The 21,043-nt window shown below is 39.0% G+C and overlaps 1 protein-coding gene across 5 annotated transcripts in view; it reads right to left on the minus strand.

Moving 5' to 3' along the window:
* Window positions 1–2,980: 2,980 nt before the first annotated feature.
* Window positions 2,981–21,043, minus strand: part of ATP11C (ATPase phospholipid transporting 11C) — a 184,540-nt gene continuing 166,477 nt past the window's right edge. For 2 of the 5 annotated variants that reach the window (XM_041740622.1, XM_041740621.1), the window contains exons 26-30: window positions 20,603–20,668; window positions 18,396–18,499; window positions 14,540–14,693; window positions 8,336–8,440; window positions 2,981–5,734 (exon numbers count right to left, since the gene is read on the minus strand). In XM_041740622.1, the coding sequence (XP_041596556.1) occupies window positions 8,339–8,440; window positions 14,540–14,693; window positions 18,396–18,499; window positions 20,603–20,668 (426 nt within the window). In that variant the 3' untranslated portion in view covers window positions 2,981–5,734; window positions 8,336–8,338. Of the gene's footprint in view, window positions 5,735–8,335; window positions 8,441–9,119; window positions 9,211–14,354; window positions 14,421–14,539; window positions 14,694–18,395; window positions 18,500–20,602; window positions 20,669–21,043 lie in introns of all 5 variants that reach the window. The other 3 variants (XM_041740623.1, XM_041740625.1, XM_041740624.1) reach the window with 3 other exon arrangements.

The following is a 21,043-nucleotide window of genomic DNA, read 5'->3' on the forward strand; positions in this document are numbered from 1 at the left end:
ATCTGGCTCTTGATTTCGGCTCAGGTCATGCTCTCAGGGCTGTGAGAGAGCCCCAGGTTGGGGCTTGAGACTCTTCCCCTCTGCCTCTCCCCCCACTTGTGTGCATTTGTGCATACTCTAAAATAAATCTTTTAAAAAAACTGGTTCTCAGGTAGCGCTGGGTGGGACTGCTTAAAGGTTGCTTTTCTCCTAAATGCTGTTATTGGAAAAACACTGTTTGTTTTCTTGACAGTTCTCTTATTTGTATCCATCTTTTCTCTCCACTTCCCCAAGAGTCCATAGAAATGTCTTTCTGGAACAAGGGCCGCTTGCTAAGGGCAACCAACCTTCCAGGCTTGCCCAGAACGTTCCTAGTGTCATGACCTGGAAGACCTTCCAGTCCCCGGCTGAGATGGTGTGGTATGCCGAATACCTGCCCTGCAAAGATGTGCATGTCCTTCCTAATTCCTGTAAATATGTCACCTTTCCATGGGAAAAGGGACACTGCAGATGTGACTTCAAGATCTCAAGATGGAGAGATTATCCTGGATTATCCACACAGATCCCATGTAATCACAGGGGGAATGCAGGAGAGTCAGATTCAGAAATGTGACCATGGAAGCAGACAGCAGAGATTTGAAGATGGATCAGGAAGGGATCATGAGACAAGGAATCACATTACCTTGTTTTTTTATTTTATTTGAGAGTGTGTCAGTGTGTCAGTGTGTGTGTGTGTGTGTGTGTGTAGGGGGGGTCGCGGGAAGGGCGAAGGGGGCAGAGAGGGAGAAACAGACTTCCCACCGAGCAGGGAGCCCAATGTGGGGCTCAATCCCAGGACCTTGAGATCATGACCTGAGCCGAAGGCAGATGCTCAACTGAGTCAGTCACCTGGGTGCCCCATCACATTACCTTCTGAAAGCTGGAAGACAAGGGAGCAGAGCAGATCTCCTCTAGAGCTTCCAGGAAAAACATACCTTGATCTTACGACTTCCAGAATTGTAAAATAATACTTTTGTGTTGCAAAAAAAAAGAAAAAGAAAAGAAAAAGAAAACTGGCTCTACCACTGTGACCTTGGTTTGTGACTCAGTTGTCTTATCTGTCAAATGGTGAAATGTTAGTACCTACTTCGTAGGACTGCCTGATTATTTTTTTTCTAAAGATTTTATTTATTCACGAGAGACACACAGAGAGAGGCAGAGACACAGGTAGAGGGAGAAGCAGGCTCCCTGTGGGGAGCCCAATGTGGGACCCGATCCCAGGACCCTGGGATCACAACCTGAGCCAAAGGCAGACCGAGCCACTGAGCCACCGAGGCACCCCAGGACTGTGTGAATTATTAAAGGCATACTTATATTCGTAGGTAAGTCAGTGCCTGGCACACAGTAAGTGCTGTTTAAGTGTTAATATGAGTAGTTGTGACTTTAGTGGCTTTATTGGCAGGAAATACATCCTGGCAAATTGACGAAGAGACCACAGAAGCAGCAGGCATTTTAACCATGAACATCCTTTGCTTCTTTCCACACGAAGAGCCAGGGCCAAAGACCTTGTGGCCCACCAAGAGCTGTACTATTCCTTTTAGCTCCTGGCACTTGCTCCTAACGCCCCTGAGACGAGGACCTGCTTGATTGATGAGCAACATTTCTTCAGCATGATAGATCCACATACTAGGAACCGAGCCCATGTTCCTTGCCTCTAAATTGCTGGGAAAAATGTGTCAAATTAATTTTACAAAGTTGTGAAATGATTAGTCCCTGTTTTTTTCTGACTGTCCTCAGCACTGGGTCCTTCAAGCTTCATTAGTATGCAGCCAGCACTTGAGCGGGGACACAGGCACTGAATAACCATAGTGATAACCTCGGCCCCTAACCTTTCCATGTGCTGCTTGTTTGAAGGGGCCAAGCCACCCAGCTCCTCACAATGCTTACTTTATTGGCCAATCCTGGGTAGACTCAGCAGTGAGGCAGCTCCCACAAAGCTGGATGGGGGAAGGGAGAGGAAGCTTGCACAGACTAATTAAATCCAAGACACTGGAAAGAATCTACCATAGTGACATCTATAAAAATTTGGTAAATGACAATTATTCATTAAAAAGATCAAAACCCTTAATATAAAAATAGCAATGATTTCTTCCAAATAATGGTATTTTACACGGCATTTTTTTACAAGGCATTTTGGATCTCTTTTCCTCATTTGATCAGCCCTCACCCCCACGACACCATTTCAGGAGCGAGATGTGAGTCTGTGAGGAAGATGGCTCGAAGTGACAAAGCTGAAACTTTAACTCAGATCTCACCTCCAAATACTGCACATTTCCCACTTACCAAAAAATAACAAGGAGACACCTGAAACTAATGTAACGTTGTACATTAACTATGCTGGAATTAACATAAAAACCAAACCAAAAAATAAAAAGGAAATTCGCTAAATGTAGGTCAAAGGCTTAATAGGATCAAAGGCTACAAAAACACAGAGACTAAAGTGTAAAAATGTAATGCAACCAGCTACTGTGGGGAAACTTTAACAGTCAAGGACAGCAGTGTTTTCACAAGGTCTTAGGCGCAGGCTGAGCAACGTTGGGAGGTGGCGGGGAGGGGGGCAGGGAGAGGCAGGTGTACACACACACCTTTGGACCAAATTTCAAGCCACTGTAAAACTGCTGCATGTTTGGATTCTTAAGGCTCAAATGATTTCAATGAGATGGAGACACCGACCACGTATCACACTACCTCCAATGTGTGGGCAGCCGAAAGCACACCACCAAGTACACACTAGGAGATGTATTTACTGTTTTGGCTGAACTTTAATCTATGCAGACAGGCTCATTCCAAACCTCCAGAAGAACTACAACCTCTCCAAATTAGGTTCTGCCCTAGAATGTGAGTTGAACACATATAGAAACAGGCAAACAGGAAATTAAAGACTATTTCCTGTCACCATATTGCTTCCGTATTTTTATGTCAAACTGAGACCTTTCCAAAAAAGAGGCTAAAATATCAATCATATCATACCAAAGTTTATTGATACATCAAACAAAAATTTCTGTAATGAAAAAGGCAAGTTGCATTCATAAAAGATGGCATTCACAGTCATTATAGAAAGCAACAACGTAGATGTAAAAAATTGCTTAAGTGAAAAATGTAATACTGCAGTCCCGTTTTGCAAGCTGAAAAATGATTTTGTTAACACTTGCATAAAATCTGCACATTTATATACTGCATGTTATTAAAAAATTCCATCACTAAATTATGAATTTTGCAAATTTAGGCCTACATTTATACTGTTGCTGGTGTAGATGTTGTAGATATGGAATTTATGTTTTACGTTTAGTAAGTTACACCTTCAAACAATGGACAACAGTTGTGAAAATCACAAGGACACCTTGATAGTTCAAAGTTGTTCAAATGATGGGTATATATGATCCTGTTATTACATTTTTCCACTTTCTCGGTCACAAAATAAGGTGGTTAGATTGTAGTGCTAGGAATACTGTAGGATGGCTTACTTCGAGTTATTACATCTGCTAACCCATGCTAGCCATTTTTAGCTCATTGATAAAATCTCCTTCAAAAAGGAAGTCAGGTCCCTTTCAAGGATCTAGGCCATGCTCATCACCATCATGAATCTGAGCTGCAGCATAATGTGTAGCTGAGACAGGACTCTAAATCCCCCTTAGTCACCTTTCTTCCTGGCTGCAAGGAATTTTATATGCCACTGGTTACATTTCCACTACCCTGGATATTCTGATTATGGCAGTCTCCAATGGTTTGCGTTACACGAGCCTTTCTCTATATTGAGCATCTCTCATTTGTATTCACAGTCCTTAGAGTACTTACGTAAAACAGCAGTAACCACAGCAACAACTGTAACAAGAACAACTAAAGACACCAAAAGCTTTTCTGGGTCTGATTTTTTAGCTCTTTGGAGTAGGCAAAGAATATAGACTTTGCATTCAGTGGATCACCTCTAATACGGGCTACCGGAACACAGCACACTTGGGTAAGCTGTGAATGACACCTAACAAAATACTCGAAAAGTAACACTGATAGAGGAGAACAAATGAAATAATGAAAAAGGGTCAGAACGCTGGAATGGTTTCTGATGACTGAAATTATGTCCTTCCTTGAACTTAAGAAAAATTACGCCTAAACATTTACACAAACTAGATACAGAGGAATCAAATGTGCCACACGGACCGTATAAATACACTGGTATAGACTGAATTCAAGACTTTTCTAAATCAAGGTACAATATAAACACTAATAGTAGTATGGGCACGTCAGAAAGACAACCAAAAATGGAAACCGCTAGGAAAACACTGAAAAAAAAAAAGTAATCTCTATGACCAGCGTGGGGCTTGAACTCACGACCCCAAGATCCAAGAGACGCATGCTCCACCGACTGAGCCAGCCAGGCGCCCCTGGAAACATTCTTTAAGAGCCCATCTCAATCTAGTAGTCAAATGTAGCCATTTATATCCAAAAAAAAAAGTGTGTTTGATTTTAACATTTAATAAAGACATTTCACATTTATTTTTATGTTTTAGGTGAACTCATCAGGAGGCTAAAGCCTCCTTCTAGTCCAGTAAGTTGAGGACTTTACTAAGGTGAATCTCATGGTTTAAAGTCAGATCACCACCTAACCATGTTTGATAAGAGAGAAAACATTCATGTTCAAAGTCATGGCTCTGCAGTCTGAATCACTGTCTTGGGATGGATCCCTCCTTCGCAAATTGGCAAGTTAAAAAAAAAGTGCTGCATATATACACAAATGCAGCCTCTTTCAAAAAATAACCATTAACAGCTTGAAATAAGCTATTTTTTACCCTCTCTACGAAAATTATAGAAGACTGATGTTCGGATGGCTTTATTTTTATTGTAACTATGGCTTTGCCTATCTCACCTCAGATCCCAGTAAAACTAATATTGGAAAAATCTGTTATATCTTAACTCTTTTGAGGGGCTACTTACTTACACTTACTAAGTGATTGGAAATGTTTTATTTTCAAATCTAGTAGCCACATACCCATTAAGTGAGACTAAATTCAGAAGAACAAAAATAAAATAAGTAATTGTTTTGATTCTCACAAAAATATCTAGGATGAACATTCTTTCCACATAAGGGTTCAAGGTATTTTTTTGGCAAGGCAATTCTATGAAGACAAAATTAGCATGTGGGTGAACAGAAAGGATTAACTATTCTGATGCACTGATACCATTTAGTCTTCTTGTATTTTCAAGTATTCCTTTCACATGTTTGAAAAAAAATAATTTAAGATTATCATTCAGCAGGAACAAGAAATGTGATCCAAACAGCCTATTTCTTCTGCCAGGCAAAAAAAGTAATATTAGCAAAGTCTATTCATTCCCATTGTATGACTTCTACTTTATACTATTATATTTAGATCCATTCACAGAGTTCATGGGTTAAAGGAGCACCCATTTGGTAGTTATATTATTCTATCTAAAGCCAGAAATTCTAATTATTCGTGCTTTCAACTTTCGTATGATTCATAACTTAGAGCTTTGGCCATAACGGCTACTTAACAATAACTGTAAATGCTTAAGAGAGTCATTTGGTATTTTAATGGACATTGATTCTGAACCCCCAGACATCAGAGAGTGGTTTAACTTGTTGCATATTGAGTATCCTGAGATGATAACTTTTTGTAGTTGTTTCTTCCTGCTTTCTTTTTTAGCTGTAATCACTGTCAATATGCTTGTAGGACAATAACATAGGCAGTTCAAGATTCGGATTCTGAAAAATTTAAAATATACAGAGTTAAAAGGTTTATTTTAACAATGATGTGAAGCCATCTGTTTAGCATTTTCAAAAATAAATCAAGTAGTAAATTTTGGTATGAGAGTAAAGGAACTATCTTAGAGTGCCAAGTTTTATTCACATGCAGGGAAAAAAAAAGGGACACAATAACCAGATTTTAATCCCTTCTTCATTTGTTAACTGAATAGATTCAGACTTGCTTTGTGCTTTTGGATTGCTCCAGGGCTCTCCTGTCATTATCCCCACAAGGACCCTCTAGTCTGTGAGCTCCTTGAAAATAGGGCCATCTTCGTTTCATCTCCAGCATCTAGTGTAGCATATCTGGCGCATAGCAGGTACTTGGGACATGGTGCATGAATGAACTATTGTTTTTGAGGATGCGTAAATTTTGACAGAGAAAAATCTCAAGATATCATCAACTTTGAAAGACTGGTGTAAAAGTATTTTTCCTTTGTTGGAAGAAACATATTTCTTCCTCATAATGCTGGAGTTCATTTTCTTTTTGGTAGATCATGTATCTATGAGTCAACTGACACTTCTGTTTTTCTTATTCATCTTTTTTTTTTTTTTTAAAGAAAAGTGACCACAGAAACTTTCCTAAATCTGTAGATTCTTTGCTGTCCTCTGAACATTTTCAAATGCTATTAACAGGGACAGTGTGTGGTAGGCCAACTGATCACAGAGTCTCAATCAGGGATGTTGAGAAGTAGATGCCTTCTGTCTTGGGAGGGAGCCTAACTTTAATTCTCTACTCTCAAATCCAACCTTTTAAGACACGAGTAGTGGAGGGTCCTGAAGGGGTATGCTATTTTCTTACCATACTGGTGCACTTTCCTTGCCATGATCGGACTAGAAGTCCTCTAGACTACGTTCCATTTCTTTCATGTTCCCTATTTTCCTAAGAGTTCAGGTAGCAGGGTCACGGTGACTGACCCTAACCAAAATATGGTTGCCATTCACACTGAGAGCTTAGAAAAGGAGTGACACAGTTCTCCTATCAAGGGACAAACTCAGTGGCCGAACTACTCGCCAAATGTTTTCCTTGGGAGGAAAAAATAATGCTATGTGCAAAGATATTTCTGGAAGAAATATACATTAAAAATAAAACAACTGTTTAAAAGATAAAACTTTCTCAATTCTACGTTCCTAGTCCTATGTTATTGTAGGATTTAAGGCCCTGGAGAGGCCAAAAGCAGAAGCAGTGTCTGCTACCCAGCCTAGTCTCCCAAACCACAGCCCAAGCTAAAGAAAGCAATCCAGGGGGATACAGAATTAGCTGGAAACAGTATAGTTAAAATGCACCATACAACCTAGGACAGGGCCATCTGGGATAAAAGGGTCAAAGACTTTGAAGGCTACCGGGAAGCAGATCGTTACAGAGGGAAGATAGAAACACGTGAGTCGCTCAAAATGGGGGACAAGATGCTGACTGGGGCAAACGGAGTCTGCTTCCAAAACAACAGCGCAGGTGCAGACTGTGATGAACTGTAGGAGATAGAAGAACCAAAGTATCCATTCTATTAGCTTAATTTTCATTCTTTGCTGAGAGGTTGGGGAGTGGACAGCTGATGAAAACGTGGGCCTATGAGGAGGACTCACACTTGTTAGCTCCAAAGAGAACTGAACTGCAATTTCATTCCTGATGATCATTAATTTTTATGTGTGCATGAAAGACGGCCCTGCCCTAAGCTGTACTGAGTTTTTTCCAAGCTGGTAAGCTCGTCAACTTCATTCACAAATTACTCTAAATTTCTACGGGTGGACAAGAGACCTCTCAAGGTCTGAGATGACAGAGGCCCCTGTGGTGGGAAACAAAATACACACAGAGGAGTCATTCTGAGTTCAAGGATTCCTCTCAACTATTTTTTTGGGGTAAATGAAACAATATAAAACGAATTTGCTCATTTATGGGAAAATCAATTCTGAGTCATTCTACATAATTAGGCCAGTATCCCCCTGAATAGCTAGGAAAGATTTTACCTTTACCTCTGAAAGTTGAAACATTTAGCTTGAATAAAACTTGACATTAAAAAAGGTGATTAGATTTGTTCATGAATTTGGGGGATCAGACATTTACAAGTACATTAAGTGTATACCTGCAAACACACAGACACAGCACATGAAGGTACAAAGACACTGGATTATTCTCACATAATTCCCAAAAGAACATGCAACGCTAAATCAACTTGATGTTATACAGATGCAATTTTGGAATATTTATTTTCAATTTTCTCAATGATCTTTTTAAAATCAAAATTGTATTTCCTAATCAGTATTAACGAGCACTTTCACATGATGGCACTGCCATAGCAACTTGCCCCTTACAAATTCAATGTAATTTTGTTACCCTCTGAGCTCTGCAAAATGCCTGGAATTTTATTTGAGGGCTTACCAAATTTGAAATAGAGATTTTCCCATATTCCAAGGAATGCATCTTTATATTTTTGTAAAGAATCGTTATAAAGTTCACCACACCAACAGCAGAGAAAATTTAGAGAGTGGTATTTTCATTTTTTTCTTTATAATGCTGTTAATCTGTTTCTTTAAAAGCCAGCCCGCTCGTGTAACACTAGGTACCTGTTACAATATATTAGATTCGTCTGAGAATGTTCGTAAAAGAAGAGGTCTGACTGAAGGTCTGGCGGATAATGAGTCAGATGCCCTTTTACAGCTCAGATTTCTCTGTAATAGTGAGGTAAAGATACTTAAAGCATTTGAAGATTGCTTAACCTACCTGGTGATAAAAATGTAGAAGAAACAAATCATTTCCTATAAACTATTCTTGGCCCAAAGTACAAATGGTTGGTTACACTATAGCAAACGCATAACATTTCAATGAATACATTTAAAGACCTAAGAAAGTCTCCAACTCGAATTGAATCATTTTCATGGGAGAAGTATGCAGATATTAGTAGTATATGGCAAACAGGGGTTTTTGAGATGACACCGGTAGGTTATGCGGTAGATGAGTCAATGTGGTTTGATTAGTGAACCTTACCATCCTTTTGGTGAACACCTCTGAGAGTTGTGCTGGTGCTGTAAGTGTATTGAACAAAGAGAAATTTGTGCAAGACATTCCCATCTTGGTGAACAGACTAGCTCTGACACACTGTGGCTTCTACTGCGTGCCAGGGATCAAGGGGACTAGAGACTTATGATCCAAGTGTTTGAAAATCACTTCCTCTCCAGTGTGACATTTGAGAAGGTGAACAAATGATCAAAGGAAAATGACAAAATACTCTTCAATATTAATAGAAGATATAAAAATGAATAATGAGAAGTAATTTTGCATAAGGAGTCAGAAAATGGTGTCAAGCAAATGAGAATGCAAGCAAGTTGGTACATTAAGAAAGGAAATCACCTTATTCACTCCAAGAGAAACTGTGATTGCTGGAAGTTTGAGAAAGCATGAAGATAGTAGATGTTCCTGAGGAAGGGAGGCGTTTCGTTACCTTGTTCACAATTGCACATAGGGTGGAAAATTGCAGTAGGAAAAAGAGAAATGCAGAAACCAAAAAAAAAAAAAAAAGTAAATATTCTCTGAAATGTAAGACATTTAAAAAGAAACCTTGAGAATTCGAAGTCGAAATGACATGTTAGTTTTGAAGGCATTACTTTCTGAAGTAACAGTCGAGTTAAGAGTTAGGAATAGTCTATATTATATGTGCAAACTACTATTTCTCTGTTTAACAGTTTAAAATTATTTTGTTTATGGGAAGATTAACTATTTTGAATAAAATAATTTTAAAATAGGCTTCTCATTAAAATAAGGCTTATTTCTCATCATTAATTCACTAACCTACATTGTTCAAAATCCATCGGTCAGAGACCTGTGTCCAGGGTCCATCACCAATCTAATCTCGAAGGAACTCTCTCTTCTATCCAATCGCACAGGTATAATATAAAGGGACTGACTATTCTTGGGCAGTTATAGGTTAAAAGCCTAATAAAACTAACACAGTGGGAAGACATCTGGGGAAGCCACAGTTCAGTCCCATGTACCACTTGGACCAATACTTAACTTCCTTTATTCTAACATAATTTGGTTGGTTTCCCCCCTTTTTCTTACAGAGACCACTTTAAAAGGGTAGGCTAAAGAGCTATGCATTTCTCCTGTAACATGCCTAGAAAAAGTAAAAATTGATAACTTAACAGCTTAATCAGAAAACCCAACAGGTTATTGTTTTTCCTTCTTACCCAGGCCTCATTTTGGTATTGCCCACATAAAACAGAAGATGAGTGGTCAACTATGGGAACGAGTTTAACAATTCTGCTAATTAAGATTACCCATATTATCTACTTAGTGACTAATGAAAATAGGTCTAAAAAAAGAAACCAGCTACAGTATTCATATGTATCTAGCAGAATCTAATAAACAATAAAACTTTTAAAGGCAAATACTTTATGACTTATTCATATAGGTTTAAACATAACAGTATTTTTTCCTATTCATATTTTATCTTAAATAAAGTTGGCGACATGCAAATAAATTACTGATTGAATAAAGCTAGAGACACCTATAGTTTCTAAGGAAAAAATAATTTTAGATTGTTCTGTCTTTTATTTTGTGGGCAAAAATCTCACGACAAGATTAACATGGTACCGATTTCCCCAACCCCATGTTTAATATATGAGCCTAATTACTTAAGAATGTAACTATAAGCACATTTTTGGTGCACTCAAAACCTTATATCCAACCGTCAGAGATAAAAGCACCTCTACGAAGCAGAAATTTTAGGGGTTAATAGATTAATTTATAAAGGGAAAAGAAAGGGAATATGAAAGTAGAGAAGGCAGTAGAGAGCATGGGAAGAGTATCTAAAGCAATCAAAAACGGATATAGCCAGCAACTGGTGGGGGGGGGGGGGGAAAGAAGGGAAATAATGAGCTAAAGAGTATGAAATTTCCACATTCCTTTGCAGTCATCTAGAGAACTTTGACACCAGCTCAGGCTCAATGAGCAGTATGTCAAAGAGGCCAATGCATAAAGGTCCATCTCAACAGCCACAAATGTTAGGATTCAACTTTTTGTCTAATCCAGTTAATGGGGCTATTACCCTTAGAACCCATGGTTGTGACACTGTCAGAATCGCAATAGTCATCCTTGGCAATACTGTAGCTACAAAGGGTAAGTTGTATTCTCCAAAAATTCCAAAGTGCTCTCTCTGGGAATTTTGCTCAGATAGCTGACATTCCTTTTCCTGTCACTCACTCTGAAAGGGCTCCCTCCATCATGGGATGTTTCTTCTTGTCTGTGCAGACATCCCATGCTAGGCAAGGCCATGTTGCTAGGTCCACTCCCCTTAGATCACAGTGTTCCAGGGGCTAATCGGCAAAGTCAAGCCTCCCTCTTGATAGTGAGAAAACCTACATAAATGTTATGTGGACAAGTCCTCCATTGGAAATGGGAAGTGGTATTTACTACTTGACCAGAAAGTTCAGGTGTTCCTTCACTGATTATGGGAGAGCCCAACAATGGTACTTAGAGGAGACACAACTTTTTGAAAGATCAGAAATCCTAAATTTTAAATTTCTTTTGAAGTGGTAAGCTGTACCATTGTTCATCGCTCAATGGCAGTTTCACCGTATCCCGTCAGCAGCGTGGTCATGTAGCTTTTGTCAATGTCTAAGCTAACGAAAAGCCACCTGATCCTTAATGACGGGATTTTAGGTAAAAAAAATTAACCACACTGCCCGAAAAGATAGCTGGGAATAGGTAGCTTAGACTAACCTTTGAGTGAAATGACCGGGGAACCCAGTTTCGAAGAAAGCAGAATTCTTCACAACGCTAACATCAGGACAGAACTCAGCTGGGGTGGAGGCTGCCCTACCAGCCTTTCTACTGGTGGCTTCAGGAGGTAGGGACTTGAAATAGCTCAGATGTGTTACAACACACCAGATCACTGAGTCTGCTATGCTGCTTTATACCTGCTTACAGAAGTGCTCCGTATAAATCCCCTTTATAACTTAACCGGAGTGAGAGCTCCCCGTGAGCTGGGCCACATCTGAGTCATCCCTGAATTACCGACACCTCGTATAGTAGATAACTTAGAGTGGACCCTCAGGCCATGTGTGCAGCACTGAATGGAATCTAACAGAAGGCTGCTTCTATAATTGTTAAATGTAAATGGCTTAGCTTTTTTTTCAAATGCCAGAGACATTTTCACTACCCACTGCTGAGTTCCCTTCTGAAAGCAGCTGCCAAGACCTATATGAGGACAGCACAGGCAGGTATTTCTGGCTATATGCACAAAGGATCCAAGATGCTTACTGGCTGAAGTCCGGGGGATTTTCTACCTTAAGGTAGGGACACACCCTGTACCCCATTAGGGAGCCTCTCAGGTATGAGGCTGACCCAGTGCAAAAGAATCTTTAGCCTCTCTTTAAAAGTGAGGCCAATGCCTTAGTGAGGGGTATTAAAACCAAGTAGGAAGTCACCCAGGATGTCAGATTGTTTGCTGGTGATGAAGATATTCTTTCTCCTTCATCTTAAAAGTGGCCTCTGCCTCTTTGATCCGGCCAAATAGGGCCTTATATAAACAGATGTGACATCAGAATAGCCATGGCTGCCTTGTTTCGGTTGGCCTTTATGCATTCATATGCACGACTTTGCTCTTGCATTTTCTCACAAGGGGAAAAAGGAGGAGGTAGTGCTGCTGAGTGCCCACAACTCTTGTCTCATCTGCAACTCTCAAAAATCCCATAGAGTCTGAAAAACCATTTAGCTTTTCAGACATTGGATGTAAAGAGAGATGTTCATCAGTAGGCGGTTCAACACATGTTCTGGTTCAATGAGGGTAGGAATGATGAATGAATGATTGAATGAATGAAGGTGATTATGGAAATTTTCCTGGTTGTTGTAGCACACCAGCATGCCAAGCTATAGCACAGACACTAGAATTCCTCCTATCATGGACATACCCATGGCAAACAAATTTCATGCTGAACCTCATGCTTTCAACAGAAGTTCGGAATCTACTGTTTGCATGGAAAGAGAATGTTTTATGTCTTTATCTGTGAAAGCCTCCCTCCATTTAAGTAATGTAAAGGTCACCTCCAGCCCGTGTCTAATTCTTTTTTTTTTTTTAAAGAAAGGGCCTAAGGATGAGCTGGTATGTTTGAAGGTTTTGATTTCGGAGATTTTTGTATCATCTTTAGAGCATGAAGCTGGGTGTGAGCCATTACTTAGCTCCATTAACCCAAATAAGAAAAACATTTAGGAGAATCCCCAAAGTGTACTCCCAAATAAGGGGAATAGAAGAGCACCTCAGAGATCCTTCCCAAACAAATTCTCTATTATAACATGGCACCAAACCATTTCTTCCAGTGACATTCTTTTTTACTTGGCTTGATACAAATTGCCACTTAAGGCATTCTGGGAAAAACCTGTTATATCAACTTGTTTTACCCTTGTTCAACTGATATTAAGACAAGTAAATGCCACTTTCCAAAGCATCCTAAGGCTAAACATCAGGCTGGAGGGAGTTAGTCAGGGATCTACTGGAAGGATTCAAGAATAGACAAAGGCAGTCTTAGCTAGGTTAATGTTATTGGGTCCAGTGCCACCCACGAGGCATGCAGAAGCAGTGAGTTAAGGCCAGTTCTGACCACCTTAACTGTACAGTGATTGGCTTTGGATACCAAGAAGCAATGTAGCTTATGCCATTGGTAATCTATTGCTTTTGACTGGGGCTGATACTGACTTATTGATCATGAAGGTCTTCCTTAATATATCTAGTCACTGAAGATTTTCTCATTATAATCATTTTAGTTTCCTACATCTACATGATACCAACCACTGGATCCTATCAAATCAATAGGCCAAAACCCCAAGTCAGACAAACCAGCTTTGTGGTAAAAGTGGTTGGCAAATTTGATCGAATAGATCAGGCAGATTGTTTCCTGAAGATACTGCTTTGGGGTGGCCATAAGATCGAGCTGGTGTCAACAGGATAGAAATAGGGTTTTGTTAGGCAAAGCAAGGTTAAGTGTTGGCAGGAATATGACATATTTCATTAACCTGTTGGTCAAAATTTGTCAGAATTTTTCTTTTCTGAGCTAATCTACCCCTTTAACTTTAAAGGCTTTTTAGAAATGTTTACAAGATATTAGACAATGCAGGGCCAAGCAATTAGGCTGGCAGAGGGTAATAACTTTTCATTCCCACAGGAGATTTACAATTTAAGCAGCAAAAATAAGAACACACTCATAAAACAATCTTCGTCTTTACAAGTGTGTTCAGGAGGGTAAGGATGCAGAAATCACATCCAGGGAATTCTCTTTGGTTCAAATATACTGCTGGAAAGACAGGGCTAGAAGCAACACAGAGATTAAGCAGCACTATAATTAAAGGAAGGGGAAGGTTTGAAAGAAGCAAATTGGGATTATCAACTGAAAAAAAAATCTGCAAATAACCCACAGGGAAATTTCTAAGGTTAAAGCTGGAATGTTGGTGTGGAAATTCCTGGTGTGAAAATTCTAGGCTAAAAAAAAAAAAAACCCCATTTTTTCCATTTAAAATTCCATATGGAGCATATGAGATACTCCATATGGATTGCTAAAGGTCACATAGAACACTATTAAGGAATCTACTTACCACCTGCATTGGATAACGAAGTTTTTACTATACTTTTTATGCAGAAGAAGAAATTAAGTGATGAACCTGTAAGGAGGGGTTTAACATGCTGTAACTAATGCAATTCTCTAAATAAGGTTCTTAGTTCATGGCAGATACTGAAGCCCCTTCCAAAAATCAACTTAAAATATAAACTTAGTTCTTACCCTGGCACTTCTTCTTCTTACATTCTTTAATACTATCAGGAGAATCTCAGGGAAAAGGCTGATAAATATTAGAAGAACTATGGCCAACCATGTAGATACAGAAGAGAGCATTTGAGCAAATACGAAATACATTCTCTGTTGTTTGAGAAAAGGCCTAGAGTGGAAAGAAAACAGAATGGAAAAAAAAAATCAGTTGCTGTCATAGGAAACAGATGTGTAATTCAAACTATCTTTTGTATTGAAAAGGACTCTTCTAATTATACACATTAATAGAAATAATTTTAAGAATATCCCCAAAATACTGAGATTTCATTTCCTAAATGTTTAGGGGAAAAAGGAATGATAATTAAAGGGGAAAAATGATAATAAAATGCATCTGACTTGAAAACAACCAAGCAATCAACTTTAAAACTGCCAACTGGAGAATATTTATTTGCGTTAGAAAATACTGGAGCTTCAAAGATATTCAAAAGATATGGTTAATTTTTCTGCTAACAAGCATTTTACTTTCTCAGCTGCTCTGTTAATATGAGAATGGACTGTGCTCCACATTCAGAAATTTATTCATTTTTATTTTTTAAAAAGATTTATTTATTTATTTGACAGAGAGGGAGAGAGAGAGAGAGCATGAGCCGGGGGAGTGGGAGAAGCAGACTCCCCACTGGGCAAGGAGCCCGACGTGGGGCTCCATCTGGGATCACGCCCTGAGCCAAAGGCAGATGCCCAACCACTGAGCTACCCAGGTGCCCCCACATTCAGAAATTTAAAAGACATTTTTTTTAAATTTTTATTTATTTATGATAGTCACACACACACACACACACACAGAGGCAGAGACACAGGCAGAGGGAGAAGCAGGCTCCATGTACCCGGAGCCTGACGTGGGACTCGATCCTGCGTCTCCAGGATCGCACCCTGGGCCAAAGGCAGGTGCCAAACCACTGCACCACCCAGGGATCCCTAAAAGACATTTTTATAGCCACCTTCTCCAATCTACGTAGGTAAAGCTAGAAAGGACTGTCGAGTGTCTCTATCATTCTTATCCACAAATATATACCAAGTATCCAGTGTGTGCCAGGTAGGTTGACAGAAGAACACTGCTAATAAGACATTAAGTCTTGGAGTCCAGGAATCTAGAACCCCTTGTTCTGATGCTGGGTTTCATTTCTAAGTCATCCACTGAACTGGTTTGGTGGCCATAGAAAAGTACATCCAGTTTCTCCGAGCTGAACCACAGAGAAGCTCACTAGGTTGGGATGCACAACAGAATTTCCTTGGATTAGGAGCTCTAGGCAGATAGCTGTTTTTCTCATTTATTAGATTACACACAGGGCTCACTGAAGATAAACTGGTTTCTCATTTAAAAAAAAATTGATGTTTGTGTACTCTTATGTAACATAATAAAATCAAGCTTTTGGCTCTAGGTATATGGGGACTAGAGAGAGTGTGGATAGGAAGTAAGCAGAACACTGGGGTGGAGAAATGGATGAGGTCTGGGCCACAAAAGGTTTTCTAGAGTCCCTACCATCCAAAAAGGAATTTTCCAGAACTCTACCCTCACTCTAATTTTGAAGGGGACCCTGACTCATCTTCTGGGCAGTTAACTGACCATAATAAGGGTCCAACAGACAACTAGTCATAGGGTATTCCACACAGTACCTACAATACTCTGTGATTAACAGCTCTAGATTTTTCTTCTCTCTTCTATTTTTTGTTTCCCCTGCCCTGCAGCTCTAGATTTTTCTTTATTTTGACACTTATGGAGCTTTACAGGGGAATGGTAAAAAACAAAAGATATTATTCTTGGATTGGGTCTGGAGCTCAGAAATCCTCATTCTCACTGCTAATCCCCAAAGAGGGGTATGTCACAATGCCTCAGGGTTGAATGTGTCCAGAGATATTAGCTGAAACCAGCATTCAGCTGAAATATTCCAGTTTGTCATACTTTACTGATTGCTTTAAAATATAAATTGTATATTCATGTAGTAGCTCAACTCATCTCTACTTAAGGATAGTACTACAGGCAACAAAACAAAAAGATAGACTTCATTTTTAGTTAAGTAGCACTAATGAACAGAAATAGGTGTGAAATGTCTCAATCATTGAAAGGATTTATTTTATCAATAAGGAATAGTCTGTGGCAAGAGAAACTAGTTTGCTAGAAACATTTTATTCTTGTGGAAATTTTGCATCAGTTCAGATGCTGATTACACGGATTCATAAACAGAACTATGGTCCTCGGGGCACCATATTTCAATGGTATATTACATTTGGTTAATCAACTTGATTAATTTGTATATTATTAAAGAAAACTGAGACTTCTGTCAGCTTCACTGCTTCAATGCAGGTGCCCAATAGATGCCGTGATGACACTTTTTGGAACTGCTACTTCCTTAAGTGATTGTTTCATATTCCTATTTCTTAAAGCTTTTATTATTTGTTTGTTTGTTTATTTATTTATTTATTTTTAAAGGTTTATTTATTCACTTGTTCACGACAGACATAGAGAGAGAGAGGCAGAGACACAGGCAGAGGGAGAAACAGGCTCCATGCTGGGAGCCCGACACGGGACTCAATTCCAGGACTCCAGGACCGTGCCCTGGGCCAAAGGCAGGCGCTAAACCGCTGAGCCACCCAGGGATCCCCAAGCTTTTATTTTAAAAGCTTTTCAGAACAGTAAGGATTTTTTTTTCTAATTAAATCTCAAGGGACAATAAACACAGCCTCACAGCTCTGTGATAACATGCAATGTTCTGTATGTATGATTTTGCTCAAAGTAGCCAAAAAATGTACTGCTAAAATTTCATCCTATGGCTTCCCCTAGCCATGCCCTCTGCTGCTGGCATCCTTGTCAAGAGAAACTACTGATTGATGAATACAAGTACAGTATTTAAAAACAAAATATAGGGACACCTGGGTTGCTCAGCAGTTGAGCATCTCCCTTCGGCATGATCTTGGGGTCCTGGGATTGAGTCCTGTATCAGGCTCCCCGCAGGGAGCCTGCTTCTCCCTCTGCCTATGTCTCTGCCTCTCTCTGTGTGTCTCTCATGAATAGATAAATAAAATCTCAAAAAACAAAAAACAACAAAATATAGGCCTTTGGAAGTAAAGAACAGAGAAGACATTCTAGCTTATTCTCATGCCTTAGAACTCTCCCAATCACAGCTTATGTGTCCCTCTCACTAGAGTCTAGTCTCCTTGAGGGAGGAGCAGTATTCATCTGTTTCCCAGAGTGCCTCAAGAAGAACAGATTCTGAATAAACATCTATTGAACCAAGGTGCAATCAATGACCTTTAAGGCCACTCTGTAGAGTCTGCCTTTACCTCACCCAAAACAACAAGATGGCGATTTTAAGATCTAACCTTCTGAATATGAAGTGGTATCTATTCTCTCCCTTGAGCACATGTATAGTGACAAGATTGACAGTAATGCACCATAAGAAGAGATCAGACTCCAAATGAGTAATAACCTAGCTCTTGGCCACTATATCATGTAGAGAGTTCATAGGATGAGTATTTCCACTGGAAATCACATGGAAGGGCATGCTGGAACTTGCAGTTTCACTTCACAGACAGATGTTTATATACCTTCAAGTTGAAAGATATGGAGAGGGGCTACTAGAAAGGAGGACTTTCGAATAACTCGTGTTAAGTTGATACACTTGCATTTGAAATCTTACCTGAAATTAGTAGCATAATTACTAGCCTGGTAGTAACTTCCAGTCCATTAATATTGAAGACCTGCCATCTTATAGAATCACACTTTAAAAATATAATTAATGCTTGCACAGACAGTGTACATATACATATTATCTACTGTTATTTACATGTTACTCACACATGTGCAGCTGCTTACCAAATAATTCCTCCCCAGAAGAATGAGAAAAATACATAAAAGGCTAAAGAACCCCAAATCACAAAGTGATTTATCCATGTCCAGAAACGAGTATCCAAGGCGAGCTGAAAAGATACAACACAGAAGATTTAATGATGGGTGCAAACTACACAAGCAGTTAAGTATACTATGCTCTCTGAGAACCTGCATACCATCTGATACCGATGGGAGGATCTAGCTTGGGTCAGGCAACAGAAGAACAGAATCCAGACTTTTCAAAGAGCTAAGTTCTGACCGAAGAGGACAGGCTTAGAGGGATGGTCAAGCAAGTAGCTGCTGGGTATGGGGCTGCAGATGCCTCACTACGGAAGGAAGGGCAGGCATCGAGGGGATGGGTTAGCTAGGAAGAGTGGACAAACTATACAAAGGAGTCTTGATAGCTCAATTTCAACAAATGGGGATGATGAAATGCAAAGGCAACTACCTCTACACACCGCCACCACGTAGCAATGAATCATGGGCCTGACTATGTAGTGTGTCTTTCAATTACAAAACCTTTATCTAATCCGTTAAATTAACAACATTTTCAATTGCCTTAGATTTTAATCCCTCCGTGTTTCTGCCAGGGCTGATTGTTTCTTTCTTTAGGTTATGGCACTTGGGATTTTCAAATACAATCTAAAAATAAAAAGTATGGTCTGTTCTGCTTGTTTACAATTTGTGGGCCACATGGACTAATATCCACGGCATTTCATATTTGAAGAGGAGGTAGTGTCTCTCTGTGTGTGTGTTTTTTTTTTTTTTTACCTGCTGTGACACCCTGGTCCTTGATTCTCTGTTTTAAGTTTCTCATTCATAAACAGGATGTTGAGAACATTGTTAAGGTAGACCAGTCTTGAATTCCCACCTCTGGACTGCTAGGGTTTTCTCTAGCAATAATACCCATCCAAAGATGAGAGAGTGAATGTCTTTTGAGGGCCACATGAAAGAAGCTGCAGTAAGGCCAACTTTAACTATGGAGGCCATTGGAAGCCCTGGGGCCATATGCAAGACCAGGGGAAAAAAAGGTGGAGAGGCTTCCATTTCAAATCACAATCCTGTGAAACATAATAATAAATAGCAACAAGCAGTATCTATCATTCTGACCACATTCTATGTGCCAGACACCAGTCTAACTGCTTGCTGTGTATCCACTAATTGACTTCCCACCAAAAATCCTAACAGAGGAAGGTACTACTTTTATCTCCATTTTATAGAAGAAATGAGGGCACTGAGAAAGGAACTCACTTGCCCAAAAATATCAACTAGTAAGTGACTAAATGGAGATGAATTGTAACATTCTCTTTTGCAGTCCTAAAATATTACTTAAATAGTAGATGAAAAATGCAAACATATGTTAGTTCTATTTGGCATGAGAAATGAATCAGGAAAAAAACCTTAAAGGGGAAATGATCACAGGTTCCTTGTCAATCATACTTCTGGAATTCTAATTTTGACCACTGGGCATACTGGAATTCATTTACTCATTCTTGGATCCCATGTGAGGTGTTTATTACTGGAACAATCATCAAAAGAATTTGATTATGCTTTCAAATATAAGAGAGTCCCAAGTCATAAGTCTCAAAGGTGGAATTCGGCAAGGCTTCAGAGTATATCATTAATGCCAACGATTCTTGTATGTTACCTGCTGTATACTGTTACGTATTTCATCACTAATATAGATAAATTTCAGTGATAAATGCATTAAATAAAACTTCATCACTACTAAGCTCTTTTGCACAAGTTATCTTGCTTATGGATACCTATTCAACTGTCTTTAGTACCCACCATTCCTTTGAAGCTTGGTGTTTGTAAACAGATACATAATCTTAAAAACTATTCAAGTATTTAACATGGAAACACATATACACAGTCAGCCTATTTATATACTACTTACACTATCTTGAAAGAAGAAACAGATTTTCAACGTAACTATGGTGGATGAATGTCTTTAAAAAGGAAACAAATTAAAAAGGAGACAATATTCTGGAAAAAAAACGGATCACAAATAGCATACAAATGTCTAAATATCTAATATCATACATATTTTATAACTATTCAGACTTGAATGACAACCCTCAATGAAAGACCAAAAAAAAAAAAAAAAAAAAAACCAAAAAAGAATAATGTGAAACCAGAAAGTACTATAAAAATGGTGTTAAATATATTTGAATAAATAAAAATCTAACCTTCAGAGTTACAGTGAATACTAAGACTGTGAAAACAATGGTTCCAAAAGTCCAGTTTCCATATACCTGAAAAACATTGAACAATTACATGCACCATGAATACACAAGCCTGCTTAAGAAAATAAAAAGGCAAATTTAATCTTGGGTGTAACCTCTAAAGATTTTTGTATAAAATACTTAGGGAAGTATCTGATCAAAGGATCAGGCCCAAATATTGGATTTTATTGTGACCCTAAATTTTCCTGGACAGCTACAACACACTTGTGGTTGGTAGGGTTTATTTCTATTACTCCATGTAGTACCAAACAGGGAGCACACTGGTGTAATAAACGCAAAACAACCCCCCCTATTCCACTACCAGTAATGTTCATCAAAACAAGTCCTTTGAATGATTCCTGTCTCTAAAGAGTCTGATATGGGCTTTCTCTGTAATAAAGAGCT

This window comes from Vulpes lagopus, chromosome X (genome assembly GCF_018345385.1).
Source record: "Vulpes lagopus strain Blue_001 chromosome X, ASM1834538v1, whole genome shotgun sequence".
Taxonomy (NCBI): Eukaryota; Metazoa; Chordata; class Mammalia; order Carnivora; family Canidae; genus Vulpes; species Vulpes lagopus.